The sequence below is a fragment of the Microtus oregoni genome, unplaced genomic scaffold (assembly GCF_018167655.1).
Source record: "Microtus oregoni isolate MIOR12 unplaced genomic scaffold, Mior012 000006F_ref0000085, whole genome shotgun sequence".
Classification (NCBI taxonomy): Eukaryota; Metazoa; Chordata; class Mammalia; order Rodentia; family Cricetidae; genus Microtus; species Microtus oregoni.
In genome coordinates, this window is record NW_024543065.1 from 30,561,125 (window position 1) to 30,576,512 (window position 15,388).

At 38.2% G+C, this 15,388-nt stretch overlaps 1 protein-coding gene across 1 annotated transcript in view; it reads right to left on the reverse strand.

Annotated features, from left to right (window-relative positions):
- Window positions 1-15,388, reverse strand: part of LOC121449752 (zinc finger protein 208-like) — a 163,917-nt gene that overhangs the window by 50,718 nt on the left and 97,811 nt on the right. Inside the window, exon 12 of the mRNA XM_041654436.1 lies at window positions 13,911-15,222. Within this exon, the coding sequence (XP_041510370.1) occupies window positions 13,911-15,222 (1,312 nt within the window). The remainder of the gene's footprint in view (window positions 1-13,910; window positions 15,223-15,388) is intronic.

A 15,388-nucleotide genomic window follows, 5' to 3' on the forward strand; every position in this document is an offset into this window, starting at 1 on the left:
GCGGTCCCGACTTCTTTGCTCATGTTCTCCCTCCTTCTGCTCCTCATTGGGACTTTGGGAGCTCAGTGCAGTGCTCCAGTGTGGGTCTCTGTCTCTATCTCCATCCATCACCAGATGAAGGTTCTATGATGATATGCAAGATATTCGTCAGTATTGCTCAAGGATAGGGTCATTTCAGGTTCCCTATTCTCAACTGCCCAAGGAACTAACTGGGGACCTCAGCTTGGGCACCTGGGAGCCCCTCTAGTGTCAGGTCTCTTGCCAACCCTAAAGTGGTTCCCTTAACTAAGAATTGTGGTTCCGTGCCCCCTTGTCCAACCTTCCTTTATCCCAATCCTCCTGCTTTCCCAAGGCCCGACCTCCTTCCCTTCTAACTTTTCTCTCCCCATCTCCCCTTACGCCCACCCCACCCCACCCCAAGATCCCAATTTTCTCCCCGGCAATTTTGTCTACTTCCCTTAGCCAAGAGGATAACTATATGCTTTTCCTTGGGTTCCCCTTCTTACTTAGCTTCTTTAGATACACCTATTGTAGACTCCGTGACCCTTATTTATGGCTAGAAACCAATTATGAGTGAGTACATCCCATGTTCATCTTTTTGGGTCTGGGATACCTCACTCAGGATAGTGTTTTCTATTTCCATCCATTTACATGCAAAATTCGAGAAGTCATTGTTTTTTACCGCTGAGTAGTACTCTAATGTGTAGATATTCCATACTTTCTTCATCCATTCTTCCATTGAAGGGCATCTAGGTTGTTTCCAGGTTCTGGCTATTACAAATAATACTGCTATGAACATAGTTGAACAAATGCTTTTGTCATATGATAGGGCATTTCTTGGGTATATTCCCAAGAGTGGTATTGCTGGGTCCAGGGGTAGGTTGATCCTGAATTTCCTAAGAAACCGAAACACTGACTTCCATAGTGGTTGCACAAGTTTGCATTCCCACCAGCAATGGATGAGGGTACCCCTTCCTCCACAACCTCTCCAGCAAAGGTTATCCTTGGTGTTTTTGGCTTTAGCCATTCTCACAGGTGTAAGATGATATCTCAAAGTTGTTTTGATTTGAATTTCCCTGATTGCTAAGGAAGTTGAGCATGACCTTAAGTGTCTTTTGGCCATTTGAACTTCTTCTGTTGAGAATTCTCTGTTCAGATCAGTGCCCCATTTTTTAATTGGGTTAATTAGCATTTTAAAGTCTAGTTTCTTGAGTTCTCTATATATTTTGGAGATCAGACCTTTGTCTGTTGCGGGGTTGGTGAATATCTTCTCCCAGTCAGTAGGTTGCCTTTGTGTCTTAGTGACAGTGTCCTTTGCTTTGCAGAAGCTTCTCAGTTTTAGTAGGTCCCATTTATTTAATGTTGCTCTTAATGTCTGTGCTTCTGGGGTTATACATAGGAAGCGATCTCCTGTGCCCATCTGTTGTAGGGTATTTCCCACTTTCTCTTCTATCCTTTTCAGTGTGTTCGGGCTGATATTGAGGTCTTTAATCCATTTGGACTTGAGTTTTGTGCACGGTGAAAGATGTGGATCTATTTTCATTCTTCTACAGGTTGACATCCAGTTGTGCCAGCACCATTTGTTGAAGATGCTTTCTTTCTTCCATTGTATACTTTTAGCTCCTTTATCAAAAATGAGGTGTTCATAGGTTTGTGGGTTGAAATCCGGGTCTTCTATACAATTTGAACTAGGATTTTTTCTGCAATAATCTTTGAAGTTTCCAGAAAGAAGATGAAGCCCCACAAAAATGACTCCATCTGGTTGATATGACAACATGATGCTAATAGAACTACTACAAGATGTGTTTTAGGTACCAGCCTTTCAAGATGGTTCTAACTTGGTTAGCTAAGATGGTGCCAATTTTTACAATATTGTGGCCAGACCTCCAAATAGGAACCTCAGAAAAACCCTAAAAAATATTCATAGACTATTTGCAATTATACCTGACAGAAATCTTGGAATTTAACCATCATTTTATTTTCACAGGATCCCATAGAAAAAACATTGCCCCCATGACAGCCGGAAGTAATTCTAGAAGACGACGACCCCTTGCCCAACAAAGTTTGTTCTCAGGGTAAGAGACATCATTTAGGGGGATGATTACAATTGGTATGGGTTTGGGCTTCGGGGAGAATTTTATTGGCTCAGGGATCTCTTTGAAAAACAGGGAAAATTGAATAGAATAATAGATTAACTTGAAATTATGCAAACTAATAATAATAGTGAGTAATAGAGTGAATACTTGTTAGTTATTATTTTTATGCAATTACATTGATATAAATCCTTTCATATTGATACAAATTTAAAAGATATTGAATGTTGTATGCTTGCTTGCTTCTACCACTTCTTAAAACATTTTTATATATTGATATTTATTTATCATATTGCAATGTACATTTCTACCTCTGATCAAGAATCTTATACATTTTTCGTATTTTGAGGTCATTGTCCTCACTTGTTGCACATTTGTTTATTGTATAATATTCTATTATGGTCTTAGTCTTTAAGTTATATAGGTATTAAGAATTATAGATCAATAACCAACTATGTTTGTCATCTTTATAGTAAGACTAATCAGGTTCTTTAGAAAAATAGAAATTATATTCTACATAGATAGGTATTATTCAACCACTTCAAAGACCTGTAGAATATGGAATTTCAATAACTTAACATTCTATTGAAGTGAGACACAACTGCTCCTAGCAGCACCATTCTATTCCCAAAAGAATGTTGAACACTGAAGACATTCCGCTTGAAGTTTGTTTTCTTCTTGACAAAACTGGCATTTGGGCAAAGAAATGTCCATGCCTCAACGACTGACAAGACACATGGTATCCGGAAATAGATAAGCAGGTCTGTCAAATCTTACCAAAGCTTTGAAAAATTTCCTGCCTCTGAAAATGGTATGTCGGTTATTCTAAGCCTTAGCCAAAGTTGGTTGCTCCAACATTTAAAATGAGACTTTGGGTGATTGCCAAGCTATCCAGTTGCCTTTGTAATTTGTTGCACATTTTGGAAGTTACTTGGTTCCTGCTTACTCAGGTAATGTTATTTTCATTCTTAGATCTGTGATGGGGTTGAAGACTAGATAGTTGTAGTTACTTTCCTCTCATGACTTGGCCTAGATATATATTATGTAAGACTAAACAAATTAGGATAGGATAATTATTTAATATATTTGTTCTTATTGTATATACCTTTGTATTAGGCTTAGAACTCTCTTATTTAAACAAAAGGGAGAGGTGCTAGAGGAACTCTTATAGCCAATTCTTACCCACCCACTGGGGTGTGGCCTCTTAAACCATATATGCCAATGAAGAGCATGCATCCAGCCTCTTTTTCAGCCTCTTTTTCTGGTTACAGGATTCAGTTTCTGATCTCTGTTCAAGCAAAGAATTCTGATTTGTGAGTCTACCCCTAAATAAATAACCATCTATTTGTCAATTCTATGCTAGTGTGGAATTTCTTTTAAGCACCTTTCCCCATGGTATATTTACACAGATGTTTTTAAAAAGCCATCATGATATGTATAGAAAAATGGGTGGAACAAAAACATTATCCTGTGCAATGCACCTCAGGCCTAGAAAGACATATGATATTTATTCACTTATGAGTAGATATTACCTATTTAGTAAAGGATAACCCAACTCTAATACACAGACCCAGAGAGGCTAAATGAAGTGCAGAATTCTAGCACTGACGGGCACATCTTCTGGAAATGGAAAATGAGTATAATTTATGGGTGGACAGGAACAGAGGGGATCATGTGAAGGAGGAAGGGAAGGAGACAGAGAGTTATATGGAGGGAACACTGAAATAAGTGGGCATTTAGGAGGAAATATAAAATTCTACAGCAGAACAGATGAAACTGATATATTTTGTGAGGGAGGAAGAGAAGGAGACAGAATTATGTAGAGGGAAGATTTAAATATGTGGGCATTTAGGAGGATATATAGAATTCTATGGTAGAACAGAGGAAACTGGTAGTCATTGTCCATGAAAAAGAAGTAAGGAACCTAGAATATGAATGAAACAGCATCAGTTTTATGCTAAGTATAAGCCACGTATATAGGCTGCATTCTAGATCATGAAGTAGCATTCTACATATGTAGTTTCTGTTTACATGGTATGCCATTTCTAATTCTATTTTGAACAAATGAATGTGTTATGAAAAGGCAAAGCATTCCATGGGATTGAATATGTATTTTCAGAGATGCACAGAGGCGGAGCGGTGGCTAGGCCAGACGCACAGAGGCAGAGCGGCGGCTCGGCCAGACGCACAGAGGCGGAGTGGTGGCGGCCAGACTCGGAGGAGCAACACCGCATACAGGAAGAGGCTTTCGGGGACTGGCGCAGTGGCAGACCCAAGCGGCGGGGACAGGCATGCAATAAGGAGAGCAGATCGCCCTACTACAATTGAATCAATGAGGTAGGCCTTTGGTTGGCCAGGTGAAGGCGTAAGTCACAAACAATGCCACACCAATTCGGGGTTATGATTATTAGGGTGGTATTTATTTAAAGGGGAAAAAACTTACAGATCACTGTCCCAGGCAACAGCCCTCTACGCAACCAGGAAAGGAGTCTAGTCGCAGGCGGAGCAGGAAGTTAAGAGAGCAAGGAGAGGGAAGTGGCCGCTTTTTTAAAGGGAGAGAAACCACGCCCCAGTGGGCTGGTACCTCAGCGGTGATAGGCTGGAGGAGTGGGAGGACCTCCCGCAACACCTCCCCCTTTTGTTTAAATAAGAGAGTTCTAAACCTACTATGAAATTATATACAATAAGTACAAATATCCTATTCTAACTAGCTTAGGTCTTGTATAATAAATAACTTGGCCAAGTCATGAGAGAAAGTAACTACATTTATATAGTCTTCAACCCCATCGAAGATCTGAGAAGGGAAATAATGTTACCTGGGTAATTAGGAAGTTCAGTAAAACAACTTCCAAAACATGCAACAAATTACAGAGACAACTAGCTACCTGGGCAATCACCCAAAGTCACATTAGCAGCGTTGAAGCAACCAACGTTGGCTAAGGCCTAACATAACTGACATACCATTTTCTAAGGCAAGCAACTTTTCAAAACTATCTTACCCTGTCTTGGCAGGATATGACAGTCCTGTTTTATCCATTGATGCATGCTCTGTATCTTTGTCAGTTGTTGAGGTATGGGCATTTCTTTGCCCAAACGCCAGTTCTGCCAAAAAGAAAGGCTCCAGGTGGAGTGTCTTTGGTGCTCAACATTCTCTCGGGAATAGAGTGGTGTTGCCAGGAGCAATTGTGTTTCACTACCACAAAACTCTGAGTTAGATTAAAGGCCATTTTCTACAGCTCTTTGAAGAAGTTGAAGATTATCTATCTATACTGAGTATAATCTCTATATATCTAAAGAACCTGATTAGTCTATAATGATGGAGGAAGGTCATTGGCTAATAAAGGCACTGCCCTGGCCCATTTTATTGGTTAGAGGATAGGTGGGAGGAGAAAACAGAACAGGATACTGGGAGGAAGAGGAAGTGAGCTCAGAGTCTCGACAGCTCTCCTCTAGGGAACAGACGCCTGAGAGAGACGCCATGCCCCGCTCCTGGCATGAAGCTCCGACCCAGGATGGACTAGGCTAGAATCTTCCCGGTAAGACCGGTTCTCACAGATTATTAGAGATGGGTTGATCGGGATGTGAGAATTAGCCAGTAAGGGCTAGGGCTAAAGGGCCAAGCAGTGATTAAATGAATACAGTTTGTGTGTTGTTATTTCGGGGCATAACCTAGCTGAGCAGGCAGCCGGGGTGCTGGGGACGCAGCCGCCGCTGCCCTTATTACTTCATATGGCGCCCCACATGATGGACTAAATCCACTTAAAAAACCTGAGAAGGCTTAAAAATAAGGGAGAGAGAGTTTAACACAGATTTTTGCTGTTTGTTGGTGGCGTGCTGTAGAGAGATTTCCTGATTCGGCAACAGTAGCAGAAAAAAAAAACGCTGTGTCATTTTAAAGCGCGACTTCCTGGGGCTGTGCCGCCATTGCAATCTCTGTCTGGCTCCTGCGGGAGACAGAGCTTTTGAATAGAGCATTTGGAGTAAAGTGCTATGATTTGTTTGATGGCAATTAGACTCGCTGTGTTCTCGGGTCTGCTCTGCTTGTTAGAGGCAAGCATGCGCTTTCATCTAAGAGAGGCTTCCTGACTCAGCTTTAACTGCAAAGCCTGCAGCTCATTAAGAGGTATTGCCACGAAACACTTAAACAGTGTTGACGAAAAGCTGAACGAGATTTAAGGTCAATTTTGTTATATATATATAAGTGTTTCTGATTTTGATTAAGGTATTGTGATTGTGCAGTTCATTTAAATATGTACTGTATAATTAAGAAGTATAGGTTGTTGATGGATAATCATCGATAATAGTAAAGTTTGTAGTCATGTTAATTAGATTTTCTAGATATATAGAGATATATTTTAGATAGACATTCTTCATGTCTTTCAAAGATTACAGAATAGGACATTTAATGTTTTAATAACTGAGGACTTTTCATGACAATGAGACACTCTGCTCCTGGCAGCACCAATGTACTTCAAGAGGAAGATGGGCATCGAAGAGGCTCGTTATGGAGTTTGATAGCCATTTGGGCAAGAAACTGCTCTTGCCTGGACTATTGCATAAACTGGACACAGAGAACCCACAGAGATAGGACTACTGAACTTGCCTAAGGTGAGATGATCTTTCTGGGTTCCTGATTCATGAAAGAGTCTGCGAGACATTCTGCAGGACACAACAGATAGTGACTGAACTGACTTTGAATTTTCCTGCTTTATGGAAATGTCTGCTGGATACTATGGGCCTGAAGGCTGAAGATGGATGCCCCAACGGTACAAAAGAACTTTGGGTGACTGTCCAGGCAGCGAGATGTCTTTGTCATTTCTAGAGTTTGAAGTTTCTTAGTTCTTGTTTACTTAGGTAATATTATATCTTTCTGGAGTCTTTGATGGAGTTAAGAATAGTTAGTTATAGTTATAGTTTTCCTTAGTTATGATAAAGATTATTGTAACTTTTACTTGATAACTGTTTTGTTATATGTAATTTTGCTATGTTAAAGTTAAAGCCTTTTTTTTTTGTTTAAACCGAAAAAGGGGAAATGATGGAGGAAGGTCATTGGCTAATAAAGGCACTGCCCTGGCCCATTTTATTGGTTAGAGGATAGGTGGGAGGAGAAAACAGAACAGGATACTGGGAGGAAGAGGAAGTGAGCTCAGAGTCTCGACAGCTCTCCTCTAGGGAACAGACACCTGAGAGAGACGCCATGCCCCGCTCCCGGCATGAAGCTCCGACCCAGGATGGACTAGGCTAGAATCTTCCCGGTAAGACCGGTTCTCACAGATTATTAGAGATGGGTTGATCGGGATGTGAGAATTAGCCAGTAAGGGCTAGGGCTAAAGGGCCAAGCAGTGATTAAATGAATACAGTTTGTGTGTTGTTATTTCGGGGCATAAGCTAGCTGAGCAGGCAGCCGGGGTGCTGGGGACGCAGCCCCGCCGCTCTTATTACTTCAGCCAGGTCACTGGCACAAGGGGAGCCTGGTCCTGTCCTGAAGATCATTCGGAGGGGAGAGAGGGTTCTTGGCCTGCAGCAGGAACCACGAAAGAGAGTGAGGGCATTTTGTAAGCGGAGTCCTTGGCCAGCAGGGAAACCTGATCCGGTTTTTAAAGGACCCATTGGATAGGATCAATAGGAGGAGATGGGCAGGCGCCAAGGCAAGAATTCACCCAATAATCTGAAAAACAACATGAAAACACCAGAACCCAATGATCTTACAACAGAAGTATTTGAACAACCTAACACAGAAGAAGTGGAAAAAATCGACTTTATGAAGACAATAGAGTCCCTTAAACAACATGTAAAAAAGGCCCTTATAGAAATGGATGAGAAGTAAAACAAAAAGTTTGAAGAAATGAGTAAATACGTACATGATACCCTGGGAAACCAAGAAAAAACGATCAAACAGGTAATGGAAACAGTTCAAGAATTGAAAACTGAAATGAAGGCAAAGAAGAAAATACAAACTGAGGACCAGCTGGATATGGAAAATCTAGGCCAACGAGCAGAGTCTACAGAAACAAGCATAATCAATAGAATACAAGAGCAAGAAGAAAGAATCTCAGATGCTGAGGACACCATAGAGAAAATAAACGAACAGATCAAAGAAAACAGCAAAGCCAACAAATTCTCAACACAAAACATTCAGGAACTATGGGACACAATAAAAAAACCAAACCTAAGAATAATAGGAATAGAAGAAGGAGAAGAGTCACAGCTCAAAGGCCCAGAAAATATTTTCAACAAAATTATGGAAGAAAACTTTCCCAACTTAAAGAAAGATATTCATTTAAATATTCAAGAAGCATACAGAACACCAAACAGACTGGATCAAAGAAAAATATTTCCTCACCATATAATAATCAAAACACAAAATATACAGGTTAAGGAAAGAATATTAAGAGCTGCAAAGGAAAAAGGGCAAGTAACTTATAAAGGTAAACCGATCAGATTTACACCTGACATCTCTATGGAAACTATGAAAGCCAGAAGGTCCTGGATAGAGGTTCTGCAGAAGCTAAGAGACCATGGATGAATATGTATTTTCATAAGCCAGGAAAGCAACATAACTCTCAGGTGTAGGTCAGCCATACATTGTCATTTCCTCTATTTTTCATTTTATTTATTTTTTAATTTTCTCTTATTAAGAAAGAAAGGAAACTATCTTTCTTCATTGTTTTCTCACTTCCTTCTCTCCTCCCATTTCCTCCACTTGCTCCCCTTATCCACCCCCATCCATTCCTTTGAAAGGGTGAGGCACATATCTTTGGGGAAAGTACAAGGCCCTCCCTACTATATCCAGGCTGAGCATGGTATCCATCCAAAGAGAATAGGATCCCAAAATGCCAGTAAAAGCTGTAGGTATAATTCCTGATGTCACTGTCAGTGGCCACTCAGTCTGCCTTAGCCATGCCACTGTCAACCAGATTCGGAGGGTCTAGTTTGGTCCTATACTTGTCCTTCACAGTCTGGCTGTTGTTGGTGAGCTCCCATTAGCTCAGGCAGATTATTTCAGTGGGTGAACCCATCATGGTCTTTACCTCTTTTCTCCAATTCTCATTCGTCCCACTCTTCAACTGGACTTTGGCAGATCATTTCCATGCTCTGGTGCTGGTCTCAGCCTCTGTTGGCATCAGTTGCTGGATGAAGGCTCGATGTTGATATTTAAAGTATTCATTAGTCTAACTACACAGCAAGGTCAGTTTGGGAACCCTCTTATCTACTGCTTAGTGTCTTAGCTGGATTAATCCTTGTGGATTCCTTGGAATTTCTCTAGAGCCAAGTGTTTTGCTAACACCATAATGACTCCCTCAATCAAGATATTTCTTTCCTTGCTCTCATCTCCGTCCTTTCTCCATCTCCAATATCTCATACCCTAAAGCACACCTCATCCCTCACCTTCTCCTTTTTCTTCCCTTTCCACTATTTCTATTCTCACCACCCCTATTTTACCAATTTTGTCAGGCAATATTGTCTATTTTGACTTTCTAAGTGGATCTATATGTTTTTCGCAGGATTCACCTTGTTACTCCTTTATCATTTGTATATCGGGGGCTACTGAATGTTATTGAGTTGATCTTGTATACCACCACATTACTAAAGGTGTTTATCAGCTGTATTAGTTCTCTGGTAGAGTTTTTGGAGTCACTTATATATACTATCATAATCTACAAATAACGAAAATTTGACTTCTCCCTTTACAATTTGAATTCCTTTGATCTCCTTTTGTTGTTTTATTGCTATAGCTAGAATGTCAAGAACTATGTTGAATTGATATAGAGGAAGTGTTCATATCATATGCCCTTGTAGTTCTGGCATATTTCTGTCCAATTTATATTAAAATTATCATCAAACATCATTAACATGCTAAAAGCAAATGCACCATCTGCAGAATCTCAAAAATCAGTAGAATATCTACTCCTGTCTTAGTTATAAGAATACTAATGAAATGTCCCTTGCTGAGATGAAGCAGTCTGCTCAGCAGACATGATATTCAATGAGAGTTTGGACTATACTGGCCTGTTCTACTCAACAATGTCAAAGCAGAAATTGGGCAACGAAAGCTGAACTCAACTGTAGATCAAAATCCAATAAAGCTGATCACAAAATGCACATGGTTTTTAGTGCCAAAGTTCACAAAGATGTGGCGGTTCCTTCTTAGAATAATAAATAGAAGCTGAGGAATGAAGCACAAGTAAAACTAATTTCAACAGTTGGCGTTGGGATTCTAATTAACAGTCTGCACTTAGAAGGTTTTGGGAAACATTAACTCTCACATTGGAAAATGTATCTAAACCATTTATTGTCCATGTTATAATGCAGTTTTTGGGACTTTGAGATTTAGAATGAACTATGGAATTTTTTGGCTTTTTTTAATGGAAGCACTAGTATACAAAACACATTACCACTAGATTTCATTAATTATGTTTGAAGAATATTATCACTGTATGTTTTGATCCATTCATATGAATCCATATATTCTGATATGTATCAAGAGTATATATTGTGCATATCATAATTCCCACGAGGATTCTATTTTTAGGAACCATCTTCTTACTTAAACATAAAAAAGTGCCATTAAAAAGTGACAAAGAAAAGCTATATGTGAAAGATGTTGGGACAGGTAACGAAGGACACCAAGTAGCTAAAAATAATTTTTTAATGTGTTTTCAGTAGGCTTGCAAAATATGTGCACAAGCTTGAAAGATGCAGCTGATTTATATGATTAACTGTTAGCTATTGATCAGTTCAGGGCAATAGCCTGTAAGATACTAATGGTTGTAGTTTTTTTGTATTTTTCATAATCATATATATATATATATATATATATATATAATTACATATATACATATACATATTTGCAGCAACATGTGGAAGTGGAAGTATGTATGCATGTCATATCTTAAAGAAGATTTCGATATATTAACCCTCAAATTCTGGCTCATACTTTCTTGCCAAACTCTCTTCTATGGAGATGCCTTATCTTTACTAGAAATATTCATTGAAATTGAGAATCCTCACATAGGACACAAAAATATTCCAGTTTAAATATATTAATACTATACTCAGACTCACCTATTGGTATGTTATAGACCAAAACAGGTAATCACTTCTCCCTTTTGTCCTTTGGCCAGTACCAACCCCAGATTTAAATAGTCTAATTCACTCACCTGATGTCATCCATTTTATAATATCTGTCCTTTATATGAGTCTTAATCTATGCCTTCCTGAAGGTTGTCTTATAAAATTGTCGTTGTGCCTGTCAATGTATTTGTCCTCATCAAGGTCTTTATTCTGTCATTTTATTGAAGAAAACAAGGAACATCAGAACAAGGAGCATCAGAAGGGAAAGGTTTGGGGGATACTGTCTTGAAGTCTTTAAATAATTTCACAAGGACTTGTCAATGAACCCCCTTGACACTACCAATAACAGACAGTACTACAAACACCATTGCATATCATGTTTTATCTTTCTACTGTATTTAGCATTTATTGTCGAGGAGGTTAATTTAAATCTCATGTATGCATTAGCTTGGGTTACAAAAATAATTTAATGATGTGGAAAATTCAAAGAAAGTAAAGTTGGTTTTTACAATGTTCTCTTATAAAGACAGAATAATCACAGAGTTCACAGTAAGCAAAGGAGAGGACTTTCTGGCAAAGATCCTTAGACCATAGCGTTTAAGACCAAGTAGTGACAAATAAGACTTCATAAAATTAACTGCCATTCATAGATAACAGATTACTATCTTTCAAAAAAAAGACTCTGTTAAGATTAGGAAAATAACATTACAAGCTAACATCTGATATTGATTGTAGAACATACCTAGAACTATATGGTTATACACCAAAAAAGAGAGAGTATCAAAGAAGCAAACAAAAACAAAAATGCCACTAGCATTAAAACTAGACATAAACCTAAACAGAAATCTCAAAAAATTATAATTCTGTTTGAGAGGTATTTTCTAAAGTTCAACAAGCTTAGCAATCAGAGAAATGCAAATTAACTATCCCTTGAAATCTCTTCCCCATATCAGAATGACGAAGAAAAATAACAATATTAATAAAGGATAACAAATATTGATGTATATCTGAAGAAAAGATAATTATTTATATGGTAACACAGAATAAAATCAATGTGGAATTTCCTCAAAAAGCTAAAAGTGTTATATCAATCACTTTTTGCTAAATTTTATGTGGCTTAGGTTTTGAGGTAAGTGTCCTCATGAAAAGAATGTCACACTGTTCCTTCTGCTTCTAGTTTGTACAATTATTTGAGGTGAATTCATGTTTGTTCTAGAAGAATTACCAAAAGTTAGAAAGTGCCACCTGCTACTATTATTCTGATACAAGCTTAAGGTTTAAAATTATTCCTCATTTCCTATCTTTTACCAGCAACTACTGCATCGCTAAGCCTCCATCTCAGAAATTACCTGCATATGTTTACTGCTAAAAGAGAGACAACCTGCAGTCACAGTGCAGACAATAAGAATATGTTCAGCTTTAAGTATCCTTTAAATATCATCCCCTCCCTGCAATTCAAAGGATGGTTCAGAACAGAATTATGAGAGATGTAAAGAGTCAAATGTTGTGTAGGACTATAAAGAAGCACTGTTTTCAGCACACACCGGGAAATGTGTAATTAGGAACTCAGTGATTCATGAGAAGTGAGCAAGGGCAAGCCAGATCAAAATTCCAGGTTTCTTTCCAACTAACTCTCATAAGTTTAATTAATCCATGTATTTTTATGCTATGTTCTAAAACCTACCACACATCCAGCTTCCTCCATCTCTGGTGGCAACATGCCTTCCTCAACTCCTCCTCCTACTTCCACTATCTCCTTGTAAGACCTGAATATATCTCCTATTTGGCTTTTGTCCATTTACTTCCTATTATGTCATCACAGTAATACATGTTCACAGTATATACATGTCCTAGGAAAAATATACTTCTTTGTTATGACATATTGATATTGTTACTATTATCTACAGAACAGCTCACATTAATGTTATCATGCAATTAAAGTATAAACTATCAAAACAAAAAGATGAAAAATGTCTAAAATATTTAACATCTTTATTGCAAAGAAGGAAAAGACATGAAGTTAAAAATGAGCACCTATTTATATGAAATCATAAATAGTTACAGGAAAATAATGTATATGTAGAATATAATCACATTACCTAAACAACCATATTCCAAGATCTAAAATATGCAACAAAATCTGGAATAGTGTAATTTTGGCTGGTTCTTTAACACATTACCTTGATATACAGTCAAGGAATGTTATTGCTTAATTCATTCCTACTAGAGATATTTACTTATTGATAATATTTTATATTTGAATGGTTACATCTCCCAAAATAGTGAATAATTAATTTTGTTATGAATGTTTCATGATTATAATATTTAAACCTGGACACAATTTATTAAATTTATTAGATTTGTAGTGCCAGATGATTACTGACAAAGCTTGGAAAGTAATTTAAGGATTTGAGTCTTTGAAATAATTTGTTCAGTATATCAAGACAGGTAAACTGTATTAGTGTGAGTTAAACTAAGAACTTTTAAGAAGTGTGCCCATTACATGTATTTTGTGATGCCTTCTAAGACTTGAGCATGTAGTAAAGGACTTGCCACATTCCTGACATGTGTAAAGTTTCTCACCAATATGGATACTGCAATGAGCTTGAAGGTTTGCACGAAAAGTAAAGGACATCCTACATTCTTGACATCTGTAAGGTTTCTCACCAGTATGAAGTCTGTGATGTCTATGAAGTGATGAGAAATGGGTAAAGAATTTGCCACACTCTTGACATCTGTAATGTTTCTCACCAGTATGAATTCTGTGATGTCTGGAAAGTGTTGAGACATCGTTAAAGGACTTGCCACATTCTTTACATCTGTAAGGTTTCTCACCAGTATGGATTCTTTGATGTCTGGAAAGTGTTGAGACATCATTAAAGGACTTGCCACATTCTTCACATCTGTAAGGTTTCTCACCAGTATGGATTCTGCAATGTTTGTGAAGATTTGACAGCTGGTTAAAGGACTTGCCACATTCTTGACATCTGTAAGGTTTCTCATCAGTATGAAGTTTTTGGTGAGCTTGAAGACTTGCATGACGAGCAAATGACTTTCCACATTCTTGACATCTGTAAGGTTTCTCACCAGTGTGAATTCTTTGGTGAGTTTGAAGATTTGCACGACAAGTAAAGGACTTGCCACATTCTTGACATCTGTAAGGTTTCTCACCAGTATGAAGTCTGTGATGTCTGTGAAGTGTTGAGACATGGTTAAAGGACTTGCCACATTCTTGACATCTGTAAGGTTTCTCACCAGTATGAATTATGTGATGGGTGTGTAAGTTTGAGGCAGTGGTAAAACACTTACCACATTCTTGACATCTGTAAGGTTTCTCACCAGTGTGGATCCTGTGGTGAGTTTGAAGATGTGCATGACGAGTAAATGATTTGCCACATTCTTGACATCTGTAAGGTTTCTCATCAGTATGAATTCTGTGATGTTGTTTCAATGTTGAGACACGGGTAAAGGAATTCCCACATTCTTTACATCTGTAAGGTTTCTCACCAGTATGAAGTCTGTGATGTCTATAAAGTGTTGAGACATGGTTAAAGGACTTGCCACATTCATGACATCTGTAAGGTTTCTCACCAGTATGAATTATGTGATGGGTGTGTAGGTTTGAGGCAGTGGTAAAACACTTACCACATTCTTGACATCTGTAAGGTTTCTCACCAGTGTGGATCCTGTGGTGAGTTTGAAGATGTGCATGACGAGTAAATGATTTGCCACATTCTTGACATCTGTAAGGTTTCTGACCAGTATGGATTCTGTGATGTTGTTTCAGTGTTGAGACACGGGTAAAGGAATTCCCACATTCTTTACAACTGTAAGGTTTGTCACCAAAAGGGATTCTTTGGAGAGCTTGAGGACTTCCATGATAGGAAAATGATTTATCATAGTTTTCAAATTTATATGCCTTCTCTTTGGAATTAATTCTCTTATAACTAGTGTGGCAGGAATATCTGTTGAAGCTCTTCCCACACTCCTTATAGTTGCATTGTCTCTCTTCATTTTGATTGTTTATATAATGCTTTTCTTGTTTCTGGTCATACTGGAACAAAAAATGGTGTGTGTTATAATAAAAAGTCTCTGTACACTTCTCAGGAATAATACCCTTATACTATGTATTTAAATACTGAGAAAATATGTACTGTGATGTAGTGGTTATGGCATTTTTTTTCGGTCAACTGAGGGTTCTGGTACCTATTCTTCCTAAA